This window comes from Erpetoichthys calabaricus, chromosome 1, assembly GCF_900747795.2.
Source record: "Erpetoichthys calabaricus chromosome 1, fErpCal1.3, whole genome shotgun sequence".
Classification (NCBI taxonomy): Eukaryota; Metazoa; Chordata; class Cladistia; order Polypteriformes; family Polypteridae; genus Erpetoichthys; species Erpetoichthys calabaricus.
The window spans coordinates 339641430-339658475 of record NC_041394.2 but is presented as its reverse complement, the minus strand read 5'-3'; the positions used below and the strand labels follow the sequence as shown (position 1 = coordinate 339658475).

At 41.9% G+C, this 17046-nt stretch overlaps 1 protein-coding gene across 1 annotated transcript in view; it reads right to left on the bottom strand.

The window, feature by feature from the left end:
* Nucleotides 1-17046, bottom strand: part of LOC114668069 (zinc finger protein 420-like) — an 85877-nt gene that overhangs the window by 31803 nt on the left and 37028 nt on the right. Inside the window, exons 4-5 of the mRNA XM_028823720.2 lie at nucleotides 15324-15381; nucleotides 8115-8182 (exon numbers count right to left, since the gene is read on the bottom strand). Of these exons, the coding sequence (XP_028679553.2) occupies nucleotides 8115-8182; nucleotides 15324-15381 (126 nt within the window). The remainder of the gene's footprint in view (nucleotides 1-8114; nucleotides 8183-15323; nucleotides 15382-17046) is intronic.

Here is a 17046-nt window from a genome sequence, read left to right as displayed (position 1 = left end):
CCAAGGACGGGAGTTATTCTAAGCAGTCAGCATGGGTTCAGAAAAGGGAGGTCGTGTTTTACTAACATGCTGGAATTCTATGAGGAGGCAACAAAAGGATACGATCAAAGTGGAGCTTATGATATTATTTATCTGGACTTTCAGAAAGCATTTGATAAATTGCCACATGAGAGGTTGGGCATCAAATTAAAAGAGGTGAGAGTTCAGGGTGATGTTTGTAGATGGGTGCAGAATTGGCTCAGACACAGGAAGCAGAGGGTGATGGTGCGAAGAACCTCATCAGAACTGGCCGATGTTAAGAGTGGTGTTCCACATGGGTCAGTGCTAGGGCCGCTGCTATTTTTAATATATATAAATGATTTAGATAGTAATATAAGTAACAAGCTGGTTAAGTTTGCAGATGATACCAAGATAGGTGGATTAGCAGATAATTTGGAATCCGTTATATCATTACAGAAGGACTTGGATAGCACACAGGCTTGGGCAGATTTGTGGCAGATGAAATTTAATGTCAGTAAATGTAAAGTATTGCACATTGGAAGTAAAAATGTTAGGTTTGAATACACAATGGGCGGTCGGAAAATCGAGAGTACACCTTATGAGAAGGATTTAGGAGTCATAGTGGATTCTAAGCTATCGACTTCCCGACAGTGTTCAGAAGCCATTAAGAAGGCTAACAGAATGTTAGGATATATAGCACGATGTGTGGAGTACACGTCACAGGAGGTTATGCTCAACCTTTATAATGCACTGGTGAGGCCTCATCTTGAGTACTGTGTGCAGTTTTGGTCTCCAGGCTACAAAAAGGACATAGCAGCGCTAGAAAAGGTCCAGAGAAGAGCGACTAGGCTGATTCCAGGGCTACAGGGGTTGAATTATGAGGAAAGATTAAAAAAGCTGAGCCTTTACAGTTTAAGCAAAAGAAGATTAAGAGGTGACATGATTGAAGTGTTTAAAATTATGAAGGGAATTAGTGCAGTGGATTGAGACTGTTATTTTAAAATGAGTTCATCAAGAACACGGGGACACAGTTGGAAACTTGTTAAGGGTAAATTTCGCACAAACATTAGGAAGTTTTTCTTTACACAAAGAACGACAGAAACTTGGAATAAGCTACCAAGTAGTGTGGTAGACAGTAAGACGTTAGGGTCTTTCAAAACTCGACTTGATGTTTTCTTGGAAGAAATAAGTGGATAGTACTGGCGAGCTTTGTTGGGCTGAATGGCCTGTTCTCGTCTAGAGTGTTCTAATGTTCTAAAATGAAAATGGCTCAGAGCTACTCATGTTTTCTAAAGTTTATTCTCATAGCTTATTTCAACCCAAACAAACTGAATAAACTTGTTTTGCCTGAACATTTACAAAATGTTGGTGTCCACAACTCACATTTTACATTAAAACATCACATAAAAATATTTAGTTCACCTGCAAGTGCATTTTGTATGTCTGTATGCATTTTCTAGTGTATCTCACACTTTTGAATTAAAACATGAATGCTGTCAAAACAAAGCAATGCAATTCCAAATACACAGATGTGACTTCTTCATTTGTCATTTTGTTCCATGTCACTGTTTCACTTTATTCTCATGTCCAGTTGCATGTGTTAGTTAGTCAGATGACTGGCACTGAGGTCAAAATCTTTGCTGTAAATGGAATTGCAAACCCATTTTTATTTTCAGCAAAGCTGGCAGGTTACTGTTTCTGAAAAATTAATACAATTGTCTGGCCTTTGTAAACAAGTTTGGATGAGTTGGCTTTTACTTCATATTATTCTCTGTATAGCTTTTTTTCTGAGACAATAAACATATCACCCATTGTGCAAGATTACTATCATTTGGAAAATGGTACAATATTAATGTTTGAGTGATTCAATTGTTAATTGATAAGAACCACCATATGATGGCCTATTTGGACTTTTGTTCAAAAGTTCTAAATATTCATTTAATAAGAGAATATAAAATTGAATGGCTCTATCCCAGATGTTTTTTTTCTGTTTAATTAAAGACTACCACCCAAATGGACACTTTTTTCATTAAATAGTTTATTATCATAAAATCAGTTAATATAATGGACAAGAAATATAATAAGGTACTTATCAATTCATAAAACTGCTCAGCTAGTGACATTTCAATGGTTGATTCGACTAAAGGGAACACCATCATTCAATCTTATGAATTTTTAATCAATAACAAATTAGATCATTTCTGTTTAAAACACTGCTAATATTCTTTTTGTTAATAAAACTGTGTCGGGTTATTGGATGTAAATGATGCTTGTGTGTTTTGTAAAGGGTTTTCAAAAATAGTTGAACATTTATTTTTTATTGTGCATTTGTCAGCTGTTTTTACAGAGATCTTTTGTTAGCCTTGGAAAAAAAAGTACGAGTAGGGAGATCGCAGTCCGAGTTTCCACATGTCATTCCACGTTGATGATGCCTCCTTTAGCTCAGATGAACGGAAAATAACTGTGACACTAGATGATTTTAGAAGACCAGGCTTTGCACAAAGACACCATCATTTGGATAGCTTGTATACACTCAGTTATTAAAGAATTCAACTACACTAACAACTGTGTGACCCACCAAAACGTACAGTCAAGTAAATCTATTAATATTTAATTTAATCCTAATTTAAAAGGTATTAGTATTCCATTTTTTATGATCGTGCTTTATCTTAACATTTTATATACAAATAACTTCATGTCAGTGTTTATGTGTAAAATTTATATATAAAAAAACACATTTAAAATATTCATCTTGCTAAATTGGAAAAATTCTAATACACCGCTATTAACTCAATGGGACCGTGAAGGGTAAACCTTAAATTGGAAAAAATAAAATACGTATCCGATTAGCCGTTTTCTTTTTATTTTAATGAAAATTAATTTAACACAACAGCTGCATCTGAGTTAACTGTGTTTTAACGTGTCTACTGCGTTATCTTAAATAATAAAACAAAAGAAATCCAGGCACAATTTCTGCATTTAGTCGCCTTCTTCTCGAAGTCAAAGCATTCCGCGGTCACCAGAGAGCCCTAACTGAAGGAAAATCTGGCATAGAAAGAACAGGAATCGGTGACGGTGCTTCTGGGCGCTTTGAACAGAAACAGGAATTGACAACGTGAATGGCAGCGAGCTACACGCCGAAGTAAATGAATGGCAATTCACGCGCGACATAATGAAATTCAGTCGAGCGGTGTCGTCAAGTCACACCTTGCTTGAGAATGAAATCGCGTTAACACTGACAGAAGCGAATGAAAAATGAAGCATCCAAAGAGTGACGAAACTAAACTCGGACTACTTACCTTCTGCCTCTGGGTAATTTGGTAAAGTTGACTCACTCAAGAGAAGAAACTGCTGTCGTGTTCAACGCCCCCAGTTTACTATTTAGGCGTGCACCGACTTCTGCTTTCGTCGCTCTTGTTGACGTCACGCGCACGTTGTGTTGCCTGTCATTTACGTGCACGCGCTTTCTCTCGCTTGCTGTTAAAATGAATACGCGCGCCTCCGTGTGCCTTTTCTGCCTGTTCCCCATTAAGACGAGAAACGCAGCACTGTCGCCTTACAGATCCAGTGGACTGCGCGAGCCCGCTAAAGTGGTACGCCCTGCATGTGACGTCATCATGGGGCTACCAAAACCAAAGTCTACAGGCGCTTCACGTGGCTCGTTTGTGAGCCGTTAAACTGGAGGCTCTGAGCAGAGTCAGTCTGTGGGAGCCAGAATTCTGGCTGGGTTGTAGGGGATCAAATACTTATTTCTCTCAATGACATGGAAATCAATTAATACATTTTATGTAATGTGTTTTTTTCTGGATTTTTGGTTGATATTCTGTCTTTCTCCATTAAAATGAAACTGCCATAAAATTAGAGATGGTTAATTTTCTTGTAAGTGAGCAAACTTACAAATTCAGCAGGGGATCAAATAATTTATTCCCCCACTGTATGTATAAAACAACTAGTGCATGTACAAACTGCCTCTTCAGCAATCACCACCTTACTGTGCTGGAGAGGTTTGAGTGCCCTTGTGAGCCTGGAAGCTATGTTGTCAAGAGCAAAAGCTCCTAGTAAGGCCTCACACAGCAATTTGGTACCAGGTGTGGGGTCAAACAAAGAGTGATTCACAGCCCTGACTAATGCAGTTCTACACAGAAAGAAAGAGTATCCCACCCAGTATGGTGGAGCCAGGCCAGGGAGAAGTGCCCGTAGACGAGTGCCTAGCGGCTCAGCCAACCACCGGGCCTGGTCTCATGGTTTCTGTCATAATTTAGTATTTCCTAATCTTATTTTTATATTTTTATTTTGTATAAACTTTTTTTCTTCATCTTGTAAAGCACTTTGAGCTACATCACTTGTATGAAAATGTGTTATATAAATAAACGTTGTTGTTGTTCTGGCACAACCCAAAAACATAAAATGGGACTGTCCACCTCTGGGCCCCCCACCTATAGTAGGAATAGGCGCTGGGTGCATTGTGACCTGGGTGGCAGTCGAAGGCAGATGCCTTGGCGGACTGTAACCCAGACACACAAACTGACTCTTGGGACATGGAATGTCACCTCTCTTGGGGGAAAGGAGCCAGAGTTAATGGGTGAGGTGGAGAGATACCATCTAGAGATAATTGGGCTCATGTCCACCCACTCGCTTGATGTTGGAACCAAATCCCTCAAAAGAGGCTGGACTCCCTTTACTTTACTCTATTTACTTTGGAATTGCCTGCGGATAAAGGTGTGGGACAGGAGTGGGCTTCTTATTGAGGCTGTGCCAGGTTGATGCCCTGTTGGAGTTTGTCCATCTGTGCGGCTGAAGGTCACAGGAGAGAGGACACGGACTGCCATATGTGCCTATGCACTAGAGTACCCAGCCTTCTTGGAGTCACTGGAGGAGTTCCAGGGAAGGGTCCCAGCTAGGACTCCATAGTTTTTCTGGGAGACTTCATAGTTCACAAGGGTAATGATGGAGACATCTGGGGCCTCATGTATAAACGGTGCGTACGCACAGAAATGTTGCGTACGAACATTTCCACGCTCAAATCGTAATGTATAAAACCTAAACTTGCCGTAAAGCCACGCACATTTCCACGGTACCTCATACCCTGGCATTACACAATTTCTGTGCTCGGTTTTGCAGACTGGTGGCACCCAGCGTCAAAGCAGTGCTACTGTTCCTGTGTGGTTACCCTTTCTTTCTTAGATCCACATTCCTGACGCAGCTTTATAAATACACTGAAACTAACTGCATATTGTTTATTAGTGTAATGCATCTGATTGTAATTAACCTGCAGCAATATAATGGTCCAGGGAATAGCCATAGTATTCCAAATACCATAACTGCTTTAGCGTTGTTACTCTCACTGCATCTTCTTCTTCTTTCAACTGCTCCCGTTAAGGGTTGCCACAGCGGATCATCTTTTTCCATATTACTCTCACTGCACCACTCGGAGTATTTATATCACTGCATCCGAGTGGGGAATCACAGCAGCAGCTGATCGGAAAGAGAATTATCAGTATACAGCATGAAGCAGACGCTGCCTCAGCCATGGCAAAACGCGTCAAAGCCTTTCCTGTACGGACCTCGTGTTTCAGGAACAGTTTCATCCCAAGAACTATAAACGCACTCAATCAGTCCATCAAGTGCTCCTTGTAGAGCTGTTTGTACTTATAAGTACAATTACCTCACTGTAAACTTGCACTACAGTTATAATATTGCACAACCTGCGCCACTTTATAAAGCGCGTATGATGACAATATTTTTAAGATGAAATGCAGGAAAATATGTTGCTTATAGTATACAGATAAAACTTTAACTTCATTTAAATAATCTGTATTGTTAATAATTAAACATGTGAGGACATGGTGCCGCAGCGCTAGCTAGTTCAGGGATAGCTCCTGCCTTGTCCTGTATTATTGCTGATGCTGACGTGACACTGGAAGGATAGACGGATAGATAAATTAAACATCTACTATGAAGATATTTCAATGTTCCTTAAAAGTTTTGAAAGAATCGGCGTTCTAAGCTTACAGATGGCTTCACGTCTATTACAGAGCTGATTGTGTGGCGATTGGGTATTTGGAGAAAGAAAAGTAAGGAAAGGAATCGGAGGCGTTATACATGAGGCCCCTGGAGAGGTGTGATTGGGAGGAATGGCTCTTCTGATCTAAACCTGAGCATTTTGTTATTGGACTTCTGTACTAGGCATGTTTTGTCCATACCAAACACCTTGTTCAAACATGAGGAGGCTCAAAAGTGTACTTGGTACCAGAACACCCTAGGCCAAAGATCTATGATCGATTTCATAATCGTATCCTCAGATTTGTGGACATATGTTCTGGACACTCGGGTGAAGAGAGGGACAGAGCTGTCAAATGATCACCACCTGGTGGTGAGCAAGGTCAGATGGTGGAGGAAATGTCTGGACAGACCTAGAAAGCCTAATTGAGTAGTGAGGATGAACTGGGAACATCTGGGTGAGACCCCTGTCCAGAAGACTTTCAACTCTAACCTCTGAAAGAGCTTTTCTTACATCCTGGGGGGTGGGGCCGGGGACACAGAGTCTAAATGGACCTTGTTCAAAGCCTCCATTGTGGTAGAGGCTTCAAAGAGCTGCAGCCTGAAGACGATAGGTGCCTCTCATGGTGGTAACCCAAGGAACCAATGGTGAACACCAGAAGTGAGGGATGCCATCAAGCTGAAAAAGTAGGCTTTCCATATATATTTAACACTGGAGACTTCAGAAGCAGGAAAGAGGTACTGACAGGCATAAAGGGCTGTGGCCTTTGTGGTCAATGAAGTAAAAACCCAGGTGTGGGACAAGTTTGGGAAGACCATGGAAAGTTCTGTCAAATCATTAGGTGGCTCAGAAAGGGAAGGCAGGGATTCACTCACCATTCTCAGTAAGGGTGGAGAAGTGCTGACCCGGACGGAGAATATTGTCTGGCGGTGGAAGGAACACTTCAAAGAACTCCTGAACCCAAAAGACTGGCAGAGCCAGAAACTGTTGAGGGTTCAGTGCCCATTTCCCTGAGGGAGAGCATTGAGGTACTTAAGCAACTGCATAGTGGCAAATCCCCAGAAGTGGACAAGATCTGTCCAGAAATTCTGAAGGCTCTGGACAATATTGTATGGTCATAGGAAGCTGTGCCTCTGGAGTGGCAGACCGGGGTGGTGGTCCCCATTTTTAAAAAGTGGGACAAGAGGGTGTTTTCCAACTACCAAGGAATCATACTCTTCGGCCTCTGTGGAAAAGCTTATGCCAGGGTGCAGGAAAGGAGACTTCAGCCAGTTGTGGAACCTCAGCTTCAGGAGGAGCAATGTGGATTCCGTCCAGGCTGTGGAATGGTGGACCAGCTTTTTATCCTCATGAGGATTCTGGAGGGGGCACTGGAGTATGACCAATCGGTCTACATTGAGTTTTGTGGACTTAGAGAAGGCTGGGTGAGTATGGGGTTCCAGGACCCCTAATAAGGGCTATGCAGTCTGCATACTTGGAAAAACATCAGCACCGTTTCCAGTGGGTGTGGGACTCCACCAGGGCTGTGCTTTGTCTTTAATCCTGTTTGTGATTTTCATGGACATGATATCAAGGTGCAGTCAGGGTGGGGAGGGGGTCCAGTTTGGTGGCCTTAGAATTATATCACTAATAGTCCTGTTGGCTTCATTGTGCTGTGGTGTCCAGCATGCATTGGCATGGTTTGCGACTTAGTGTGAAATGGCAGGGATGAGGATCAACACCTCCAAATCTAAGGACATGGTCCTCAGTAGGAAAAAGGTGGACTGTTCTTTCTTAGTGTGAAGTAAGTTACTGCTCAAGTGGAAGAGTTTAAGTACCTCTGGGTCTTGTTCACGACTGAAGGGGAAAAAGGGGAGGTGAGATTGTTAAACAGATTGGGGTGACAAGTGCATTTATGCAGTTGCTATACTAATATGTAGTGGTGAAGAAGGAGATGATTCAGAAGGCAAAACCCTTGATTTACCAGTCAATCTGGTTTGGGTAATGACCAAAAGAATGAGAATGTGGGTGCAAGCAGCCGAAATGAGCTTTCTCCAGGGTGGCCAGGCTCTCCCTTTGAGATAGGATGAGAAGCGCCAACATGCGGGAAAGGCTTGGAGTGGAGCCAGCTGACCCTCCACATTGAGAGGAGCCAATTGAGGTGGTTGGGGCATCAGATACAGATGCCTCCTGGATGCCCCCCTGTGGAGGATTTATGGGCACAAACAGCTGGAAGCAAACACTGGGGAAGATTCAGGGCACTCTGGGAGGATTATATTTCCCAGGTGGCATAGGAACCCCATGGGATCCCACAGTATTAATTGTCCGGTGTGGCTGGAGAAAAAGAAGTATGGGCTTCACTACTAAGAATGCTGCCCAGTAAAGTTTGAAGTGGAATTTGTGACTGTAACTCCGTATTGTAGTGCTTGACAAAGGTTTGCCAAAATAATCCCCTGTAATCCCATGTGGTTCTAACAACTATCGATGAGTGACGGTTCTTGATGCAGTGCCCTCTGATGGATCGGAAATGACGGGTGTTCATCTTAGGCTTGCATCCTTGCCCTTTATGCACTGAAATTCCTCCAGATTCCCTGAATCGTTTAATGATATTATGCACTATAGAGGGAGAAATATGCAAATCCCTTCCAATCTTTTGTGGAGGAACATTGTTTTTAAACCTTTTAATAATTTCCTTGCACATTGGTTGACGAACTGGAAGTCCTCTGCCCATCATTGCTCCTCAAAGACTCAGCCTTTTGTGGATAAAAGAGATGGGAAAATGATACAGAAGTTGTCAAAGCTTGTGTCAGTCAATCTGAAGTGTAGCGAGTTGATTCACTGGGTCGAAGCCTGTGTCAAAACACCGCTGTCACGTGACCCATGACGTTTGAAGCTTCGAACGTCATCAGTGCTTCACAGCGTGCTTTACTGGGTTGACAACGTTTCATCGGTTTGACAACTTTGGAGCTAAATTAACAGGTAGACTATTGACTACCAAATTGAAGTCAGAGGCACAAAACAACATGCAAATGCAGATGGACTTTCCCGTCTAACTTGTGAGTTTAAGAGAACTTGTTTATATACATAAAATGGTGGAAGTTTGGTAATTGCCGTATTTGTGTCTTTCTTTATTAACTTACTATTATACTGTTGGTTTAAGTGTAAAAACACAACAGAATTGGCGACGAGGATGCTGACTGTTCAAAACCAACTGAGCTTCTCTACTTTGCATTGAGTGAATTTCCATGTTTTCTATGTGCTTCGTGGCATACTGAAGAGCGCACCCTGGGCCTGCCAGAAGAGAGACGGATAAAACACAGAAGTGAGTAAAGAAAATCTTAAGAATTTGAAACAAGATGTATGGCTGTGTAGGACAAATGGCTGCTTTTGACAGCACCGAGGAGGAATGGGCTACTTACATTGAGAGACTTGAGCAGTACTGCCTCGCAAACGATATCGGGAATGAGAGACAGGTGGCTGTGCTTTTAAGTGTAATGGGTCCGAAAACTTATAATCTGTTGCGCAGTCTAGTGGCACCGTTGAAACCCGCAGAAAAATCATTTAAAGATATTGTGGATGTATTGCAAGCACATTTGAACCCAAAGCCAATGATTATTGCCGAGCGGTTTCGCTTTCATAAACGGGACCAGCAGGAACACGAGTCAATTGCGGACTATATTGCTGAGCTAAGGCGACTTACAGAGCACTGTCATTTTGGCGAGGGCTTGTCCGACACGCTAAGAGATCGACTCGTGTGCGGGCTTCACAACGAGAGCATACAGAAACGGCTCCTCACAGAAAAAGATTTAACATTACAGCGCGCACAGGAAATAGCGATTTCAATGGAAACGACGGAAAAAGACACCTTAGAATTTAAGAGAAAAGTGATTTCACAGTGCAGCCTCAATAAGGTTGTAGCAAAGCACGCTGAGAAAATACCATCCTGCTTTAGATGTGGAAAAAAATCGCACGTTCCGACTGAATGTTGGTTTAAAGATAAAGAGTGCAGACAGTGTAATAAAAAAAGGCACATCCAGAAAATGTGCAGAATGAACGAAAATAAAGGGAAGTCACATAAAATGGGTAATAAAAGCAAAAAGGTGCATGAAATTGATAAAACCAACTCCAGTGACTCTGAAACTGAACATCTGTCTTGTCTAGAGCTCCATTCTATTAAACACACTGACCGCAGAATAATATGGGTGGCACCCAAAGTGGAAGGAGTGACATTAAAAATGGAGTTAGACACCGGATCAGCCCTGTCAATTATTTCAGAAAAAGATTATAAAGAAAAATTTCCAAATGTGAAACTGAAAGGCACTTCAGTAATACTAAAAACATACACAGGTGAAAAGATTGCTCCCATTGGTAAGCTTAAGGTGACAGTTGTGTATGAAAGCCAGAGACATCTGCTGGATTTATATGTGCTATCAAGAGGAGGTGTTCCCTTATTTGGACGTGAATGGCTAAAAAGTATCCAGCTTAACTGGCAGTCCATAAAAGAAATGCAGGTCACCTCAGGACTGAGCATATTTCCTAAGCAAGAAAAGCTGAATTCACTATTAGTTCACTATGCACAGGTGTTCCAAGAGGGAATTGGGACTCTCAAACATATCAAGGCACACATTGCAGTGGCAGAGGATGCACAGCCAAAGTTCCATAAGGCTCGCCCTGTACCATATGCTATTCGCCCTAAGGTTGAGGCAGAGCTCAAGCGTTTAGAAGGACAGGGTGTCCTCTCCAAAGTCAATTGGTCTGAGTGGGCAACGCCCATCGTGCCCGTGATCAAGAAAAATGGTGCTGTACGCATCTGTGGTGACTTTAAAGTCACATTAAATCCTGTACTACATGTCGACCAATATCCTCTACCACGCATAGAGGATATCTTTGCCTCACTTGCTGGTGGCGAGAACTTTTCAAAGATAGATTTGTCCCAAGCATATTTACAGATGGAATTAGAGGAGTCATCTAAAAAGTACCTCACTATTAATACTCACAAGGGACTCTTCCGTTATAACAGACTGGTTTTTGGAGTTTCGTCTGCTCCTGCTATGTGGCAGAGAGCAATGGATCAGGTGCTACAGGGCATCCCTGGTACTCAGTGTTACTTAGATGACATAATTGTAACTGGTACAGATAATAGTGCACATCTGACAAACCTTGAAGCAGTCCTTACTAGGCTGTCAGAATTTGGACTGAAAGCAAATAAAAGTAAATGCCAATTCTTTAGGGACTCTTTAGAATACTGTGGACATGTTATTGATAAGAATGGCCTCCATAAATCCCCAGACAAGATTGATGCTGTCCTGAAGGCACCTCAGCCTGAAAATGTGACCCAGTTACGTTCTTTCCTGGGCCTTGTAAATTACTACCATCGATTTTTGCCAAATCTTTCAACAGTGTTGCATCCACTAAACTATTTATTACAAAAAGGAAATAAATGGGAACGGTCACAAGATTGTGAACAAGCGTTTAATACTGCCAAACAGCTGATTACATCTGATGAAATGCTGACACATTTTAATCCAAAGTTGCCATTGCGCCTGGCTTGCGATGCATCACCGTATGGCATTGGTGCTGTTCTTTCTCACAAGATGCTTGATGGCACAGAACGACCAATTGCTTTTGCATCAAGGTCTCTAAGTACTGCTGAAAAGAATTATGCACAGATAGACAAGGAAGGTCTAAGCCTAGTGTGGGCGGTAAAGAAATTTAATCAATACCTATATGGTAAACATTTCACATTAGTTACTGATCATCAGCCCTTAGTTGCTATTTTCAGTCCTCATAAGTGTGTTCCAACCATGGCTGCAGCACGCTTACAACGATGGTCTTTGTTTTTAGGCGGCCATGACTACCAAATTGAATTCAGAAGCACAAAACAACATGAAAGTGCAGATGGACTTTCCCGTCTACCTTGTGAGTTTAAGGGAACTTGTTTATATACATAAAATGGTGGAAGTTTGGTAATTGCCGTATTTGTGTCTTTCTTTATTAACTTACTATTACACTTGTGGTTTAAGTGTAAAAACACAACAACTATATAAAATGTGTCCTTCTAATTCAACAGTGTTGGGTTGTGATAGATTTGGAGAGCTTTGGTGACAGATGGTGACTAACAGTGGAAAACGGCATTCAAAATTAAATAGTATTGTAGGACAAGGACCTTAGCAGAATAGAATGAACACAGACTTTTCTGATCTTTTACTGGTGACTTGAGACTGAAACAGTGAGTGCAGCTTCACTAGCACTCTTGAGAGGTTGCCTTGACCTCAGTTAACCACCAAATGTCGCTGTTCATACTGGGGCTGAGGCTTCAAAGCTTCAAATCTTTTTCGGTACAAATAGAAAGAAAGCCTCAAAGCTTCACGAGGCTCCATTTTGCCATCACTAATGGATACCAAATCCCGATTACAATCACCTATTGTCATCACCTGTTTGAAATCACATCATTAATTAACTTTTTTACCTCATTACTGGCTTTAATTGGCCCCCATCTCAGCTTTTTTTGCAATATGAAGCAGGCCTGAAATGCAGGAATGGCTGTATATTCACAAATGAAAGGAAGTTGGCCAGACAAAACATGAAATATCTTGGGTTCAGACTGTCTGCAATGAAATAAAAGTCAAAGTAAATTTAAGAATCACCAAGTCTTTGTTTTATTTATTTGTTTGTTAGTTTTTTCCATACCGTCCCAAATTTTTCTGATTTGGGGTTGTGAATGTTTAAAGTCTAGACATTCTTGATTGTAATAGAAATGTATCATTTTTTCCTAGGAAAGGAATGAAAATAATATGATATTCATATACTGACCTTAAAACATTCTAAATCAGGGGTGTCCAACTCTAGTCCCGGTGAACCGCGATGGCTGCAGGTTTTCATTCTAACCATCTTCTTAGTTAGTGAGCCGTTTTTGCTGCGGATTAACATGTTTTGCCTTAGTTTCAACAGATGTGACTCACACCCCTTAGTTCCTGGGTGTCGAATTCCGGTCCAGGTGGGCTGCAGGTTTTCATTCCAACCATCTTCTTCATACGTGACCAGTTTTTGCTACTAATTAACTTCTTTTGGCTTAATTTTAATTGACGTGACTCACACCCCTTAGTTGTCTCTTTTGCTTTAATTAGCAGCTAAACAATAATGAGGCATAAAACAAGCCGCCACGTGACCAGCTCACCTGAAAATAAAGATGGTGAAGGTCTCGTCGTTTTGGTCTGGTCAGGTCACCAAAACATCTTGACAGTGGTCTTAGGAAAAAGCAGAAAATCAACAGTCTGCTGTGGCAGAATGAGAGCAGCAACAAGTCATGGAATTAAATAATGGCTTAAACTAACAGCAAAAATTGGCTTCTCATTAAGAAACTGGTTTGGAGTGAAACTGGCTGGTGTTTGACGTTCCAGTCTAGCTGGTCATCTGTTGGCTCGTTTCACATCTAATTTCTGTCTGGATGACATTTAATGAAGAAACAAATCAATTCAGAGGACTAAATCCTTAAAAACAGGGCTATTAAAATGAAGGGCAAAGGAGTTAATTAGCAGAGAAAACTGGCCAATGATTAGGAAAAGGGTTAGAATAAAAATCTGCAGACACTGAGGCCCACCAGGACTGAGTTGGACACCCCTGCTGTAAATGATACCCGACATGTTTATGTTTGAAAGTTGTAATTTTTAATCATCTGGGAGTGACCATCACACTCACTGAGAGGGCTAGGATCATTGGTAAAGAATCGGATATCAAAAATATCATCACATCTGTGATCAGCAAACTCGAAATAGTAAAATGACACTCCATGTGCCTATATTACCATTCCCCTTTTTAAAGTTTTCTGAAAAGAAGTAACTTGGACCAATCATATCCTATTAGAGGGTGAACCCCTCTGGTCGGTTGATGCGGCCTGCACAACTTCAAGTCCTTCTGATCATTTTTGATGAAGGCAGCGATTGGTTTACTCTTTATCATAAAGGTGTTGTTTCTTGCTCAAAATCTTCTTTTGGCTGCTCCTGTTAGGGGTTGCCACAGCGGATCATCTTCTTCCATATCTTTCTGTCTTCTGCAGCTTGTTCTGTTATACCCATCACCTGCATGTCCTCTCGCACCACAACCATAAACCTTCTCTTAGGCCTTCCTCTTTTCCTCTTCCCTGGCAGCTCTATCCTTAGCATTCTTCTCCCAATATACCCAGCATCTCTCCTCTGCACATGTCCAAACCAACGCAATCTCGCCTCTCTGACTTTGTCTCCCAACCGTCCAACTTGAGCTGACCCTCTAATGTCCTCATTTCTAATCCTGTCCATCCTCGTCACACTCAATGCAAATCTTAGCATCTTTAACTCTGCTACCTCCAGCTCTGTCTCCTGCTTTCTGGTCAGTGCTCCCATTTCCAAACCATATAACACAGCTGGTCTCACTACCATCCTGTAGACCTTCCCTTTCACTCTTGCTGATATCCATCTGTCACAAATCACTCCTGACACTCTTTTCCACCCATTCCACCCTGCCTGCACTCTCTTCTTCACCTCTCTTCCACAATTCCCATTACTTTGTACTGTTGATCCCAAGTATTTAAACTCATCCACCTTCGCTAACTCTACTCCCTGCACCCTCACCATTCCACTGACCTTCCTCTCACTTACACACATGTATTCTGTCTTGTTCCTACTGACCTTCATTCCTCTCTTCTCTAGAGCATATCTCCACCTCTCCAGGGTCTCCTCAACCTGCTCCCTACTCTCGCTGCAGATCACAAAGTCATTAGCAGACATCATAGTCCACGGGGGCTCCTGTCTAATCTCATCTGTCAGCCTGTCCATCACCATTGCAAATAAGAAAGGGCTCAGAGCCGATCCCTGATGTAATCCCACCTCCACGTTGAATGCATCTGTCGCTCCTACTGCAGACCTCACCACGGTCACACTTCCCTCGTACATATCCCGTTTCTTGCTCAAAATATGGTCCAAAAATTGACCAAACATGAGGGGGGTTTGGGTCTGGATTGCTAAAAATGGGAGGAAACCCCAAAAATCTTAATGTCTTGCATTACTCGACATCAAGATATGTTGAATGGTATATGATAGCCAGAGTAAAAAAACTGAAGTGATTTGAAAAGTGTTCATGAGTGAACACAAAACAGGAAAGTGACAATGTGGTAATGAGTGAATGTTTGAAGTCCGTGCCCGACAGTTGTAACAGACGGTAAGAAAAATGCAAGGTGCTAGCATGCAGAAGAGTCACCTCCTAATGTATAAAGGGAGGGAAAAACTAATGATAAGCCATCCATAGAAGAAAGTTAGTTCAGTAGTGACGAGATCTGACTGGAACCCTAAAACAGGGGCAGGTGACTTACCTGAGACTGAGCACTCAGATGACGATGGGGAGTGCAAGTGGGAAACCAAAGGTGAGGGCTAAAAGAAAGGAAAAGTGTAAGGGCGTTTCTTTCCATTATTCTCTACTGCACCACATTCTCCATCTGGTATTTCCGAAATAGCTTGTTCTCATATTTTAGGCCAGGTAAAGAGTGTTAGGTTAGAAACAGCCACTTCAGAATTTGACGTAGGAAAAAGAAGACAGGGCAGCTGGTAAATGTGGATGGCCATTGTTGACTGCAGTTTGTGAACTGGATAGTGGAGTCCAGGAAGTGAGTGAAGACAAGGTGAAATATATGGCGTGCGGCTGGATAAGCGAGAGTTAAAATATACAGAACAATCCTGGTGCCAAACAGTACGACGTGGGCAACATGGGAGAGAAATGGGCATGCAGGCAGCTGTTCACAATACTGACCAAGAAAAGCAGCGTTCGAGTGGGCTGGGCCAGTTAGTGCCAAGATGCAACGTTGATTTATGACAGTAAAGTACATGTGCAGGGCAGAAAGAGTTTCACACAGCAAGCGTTACAAGTAGACAAATGGCATTGGCCAGCTAGGTTTGGTTTGAATGACAAGACATTGTAGCTGGTTAGTTAGGTTTAATCTGGGGGCCAGAAATTGTCACCTTATGTGTGAAGAGACAGTGGGTGGGCACACACACACACACACAGCTGGATTTGGTATCTGAGGTTTTAGCTCACATTTTCAGGCCACGGTTTGACATGAAAAAGCCACAGGCGCTGATATGAAAATGGAGGGATAGTGCAGGGTGTCAAGTAAGGAGAAGATAGTTATGTGAACTTTTTCTTTTCTGTTCCCATGATACTGTGTAACGTATTTAACCTCTTAAATATTTCAGATGTTTCAAATTCTGGCATGTGAACCATGGAAACTAACAGGTTTGATTTAGAAACATTTATGTTAAGTAGAATGCCCAATGGTGTTGGGTGGTCTTTTAGCCTTGGAACCTTTGCAGATTTTGTTTTATTCTTCACCCTAACTGGAGTTTGGTTTGTTTTTTTTCTGTCCCCCAGGCCATCTGACCCTACCTTGTTTTGTTGTTACTGATTATTTAATTTTATTGCCGAATCTTAATTGTTTTTCTCATCTTGTAACTTTACCTGTCATCGTGTAAAGCACTTTGAGCTACATTGTTGTATGAAAATTTGTTACATATAGTGGGTTGAAAAAGTCTGGCCAGCCACCGTATTTCCATCTTACATCATTACAACCTATAAAAATCACAAATGCAGAGTATCACAGTGAACTTTTATTTCTCTGTGTACATATTTTGAAACATTTAGGGCTTGGTGAACTAAACAAATGCAAATTGACAGTCATGTTGTGAAAAATGCTGTTGAAAAAGTAATGGACCCCTTCACATGACATACAGTCGATACTTGGTAGCAGCACCGATAACTGCTTGCAATCGCTTTGGATTGCCATCTACAAGCTTAGCACATCTAAATGGAGGCCATTTTTCCTCATTCTTCCTTGCAGAACTGCTCCAACTGGACAAAGTTTGAAGGCTTTCATTTGTGAACTGAAATTTTGAGATCACGCCGCAAACTTTCAATCGGATTCAGATCTGGACTGTGGCTAGGCCACTGAAGACCCTGGACCTTCTTTTTGTCAAATCGTGCTTTGGTTCCTTTTGCACAGTGTTTTAGACCATTGTCCTGCTGAAAGTGGTAGAGTCATCCAA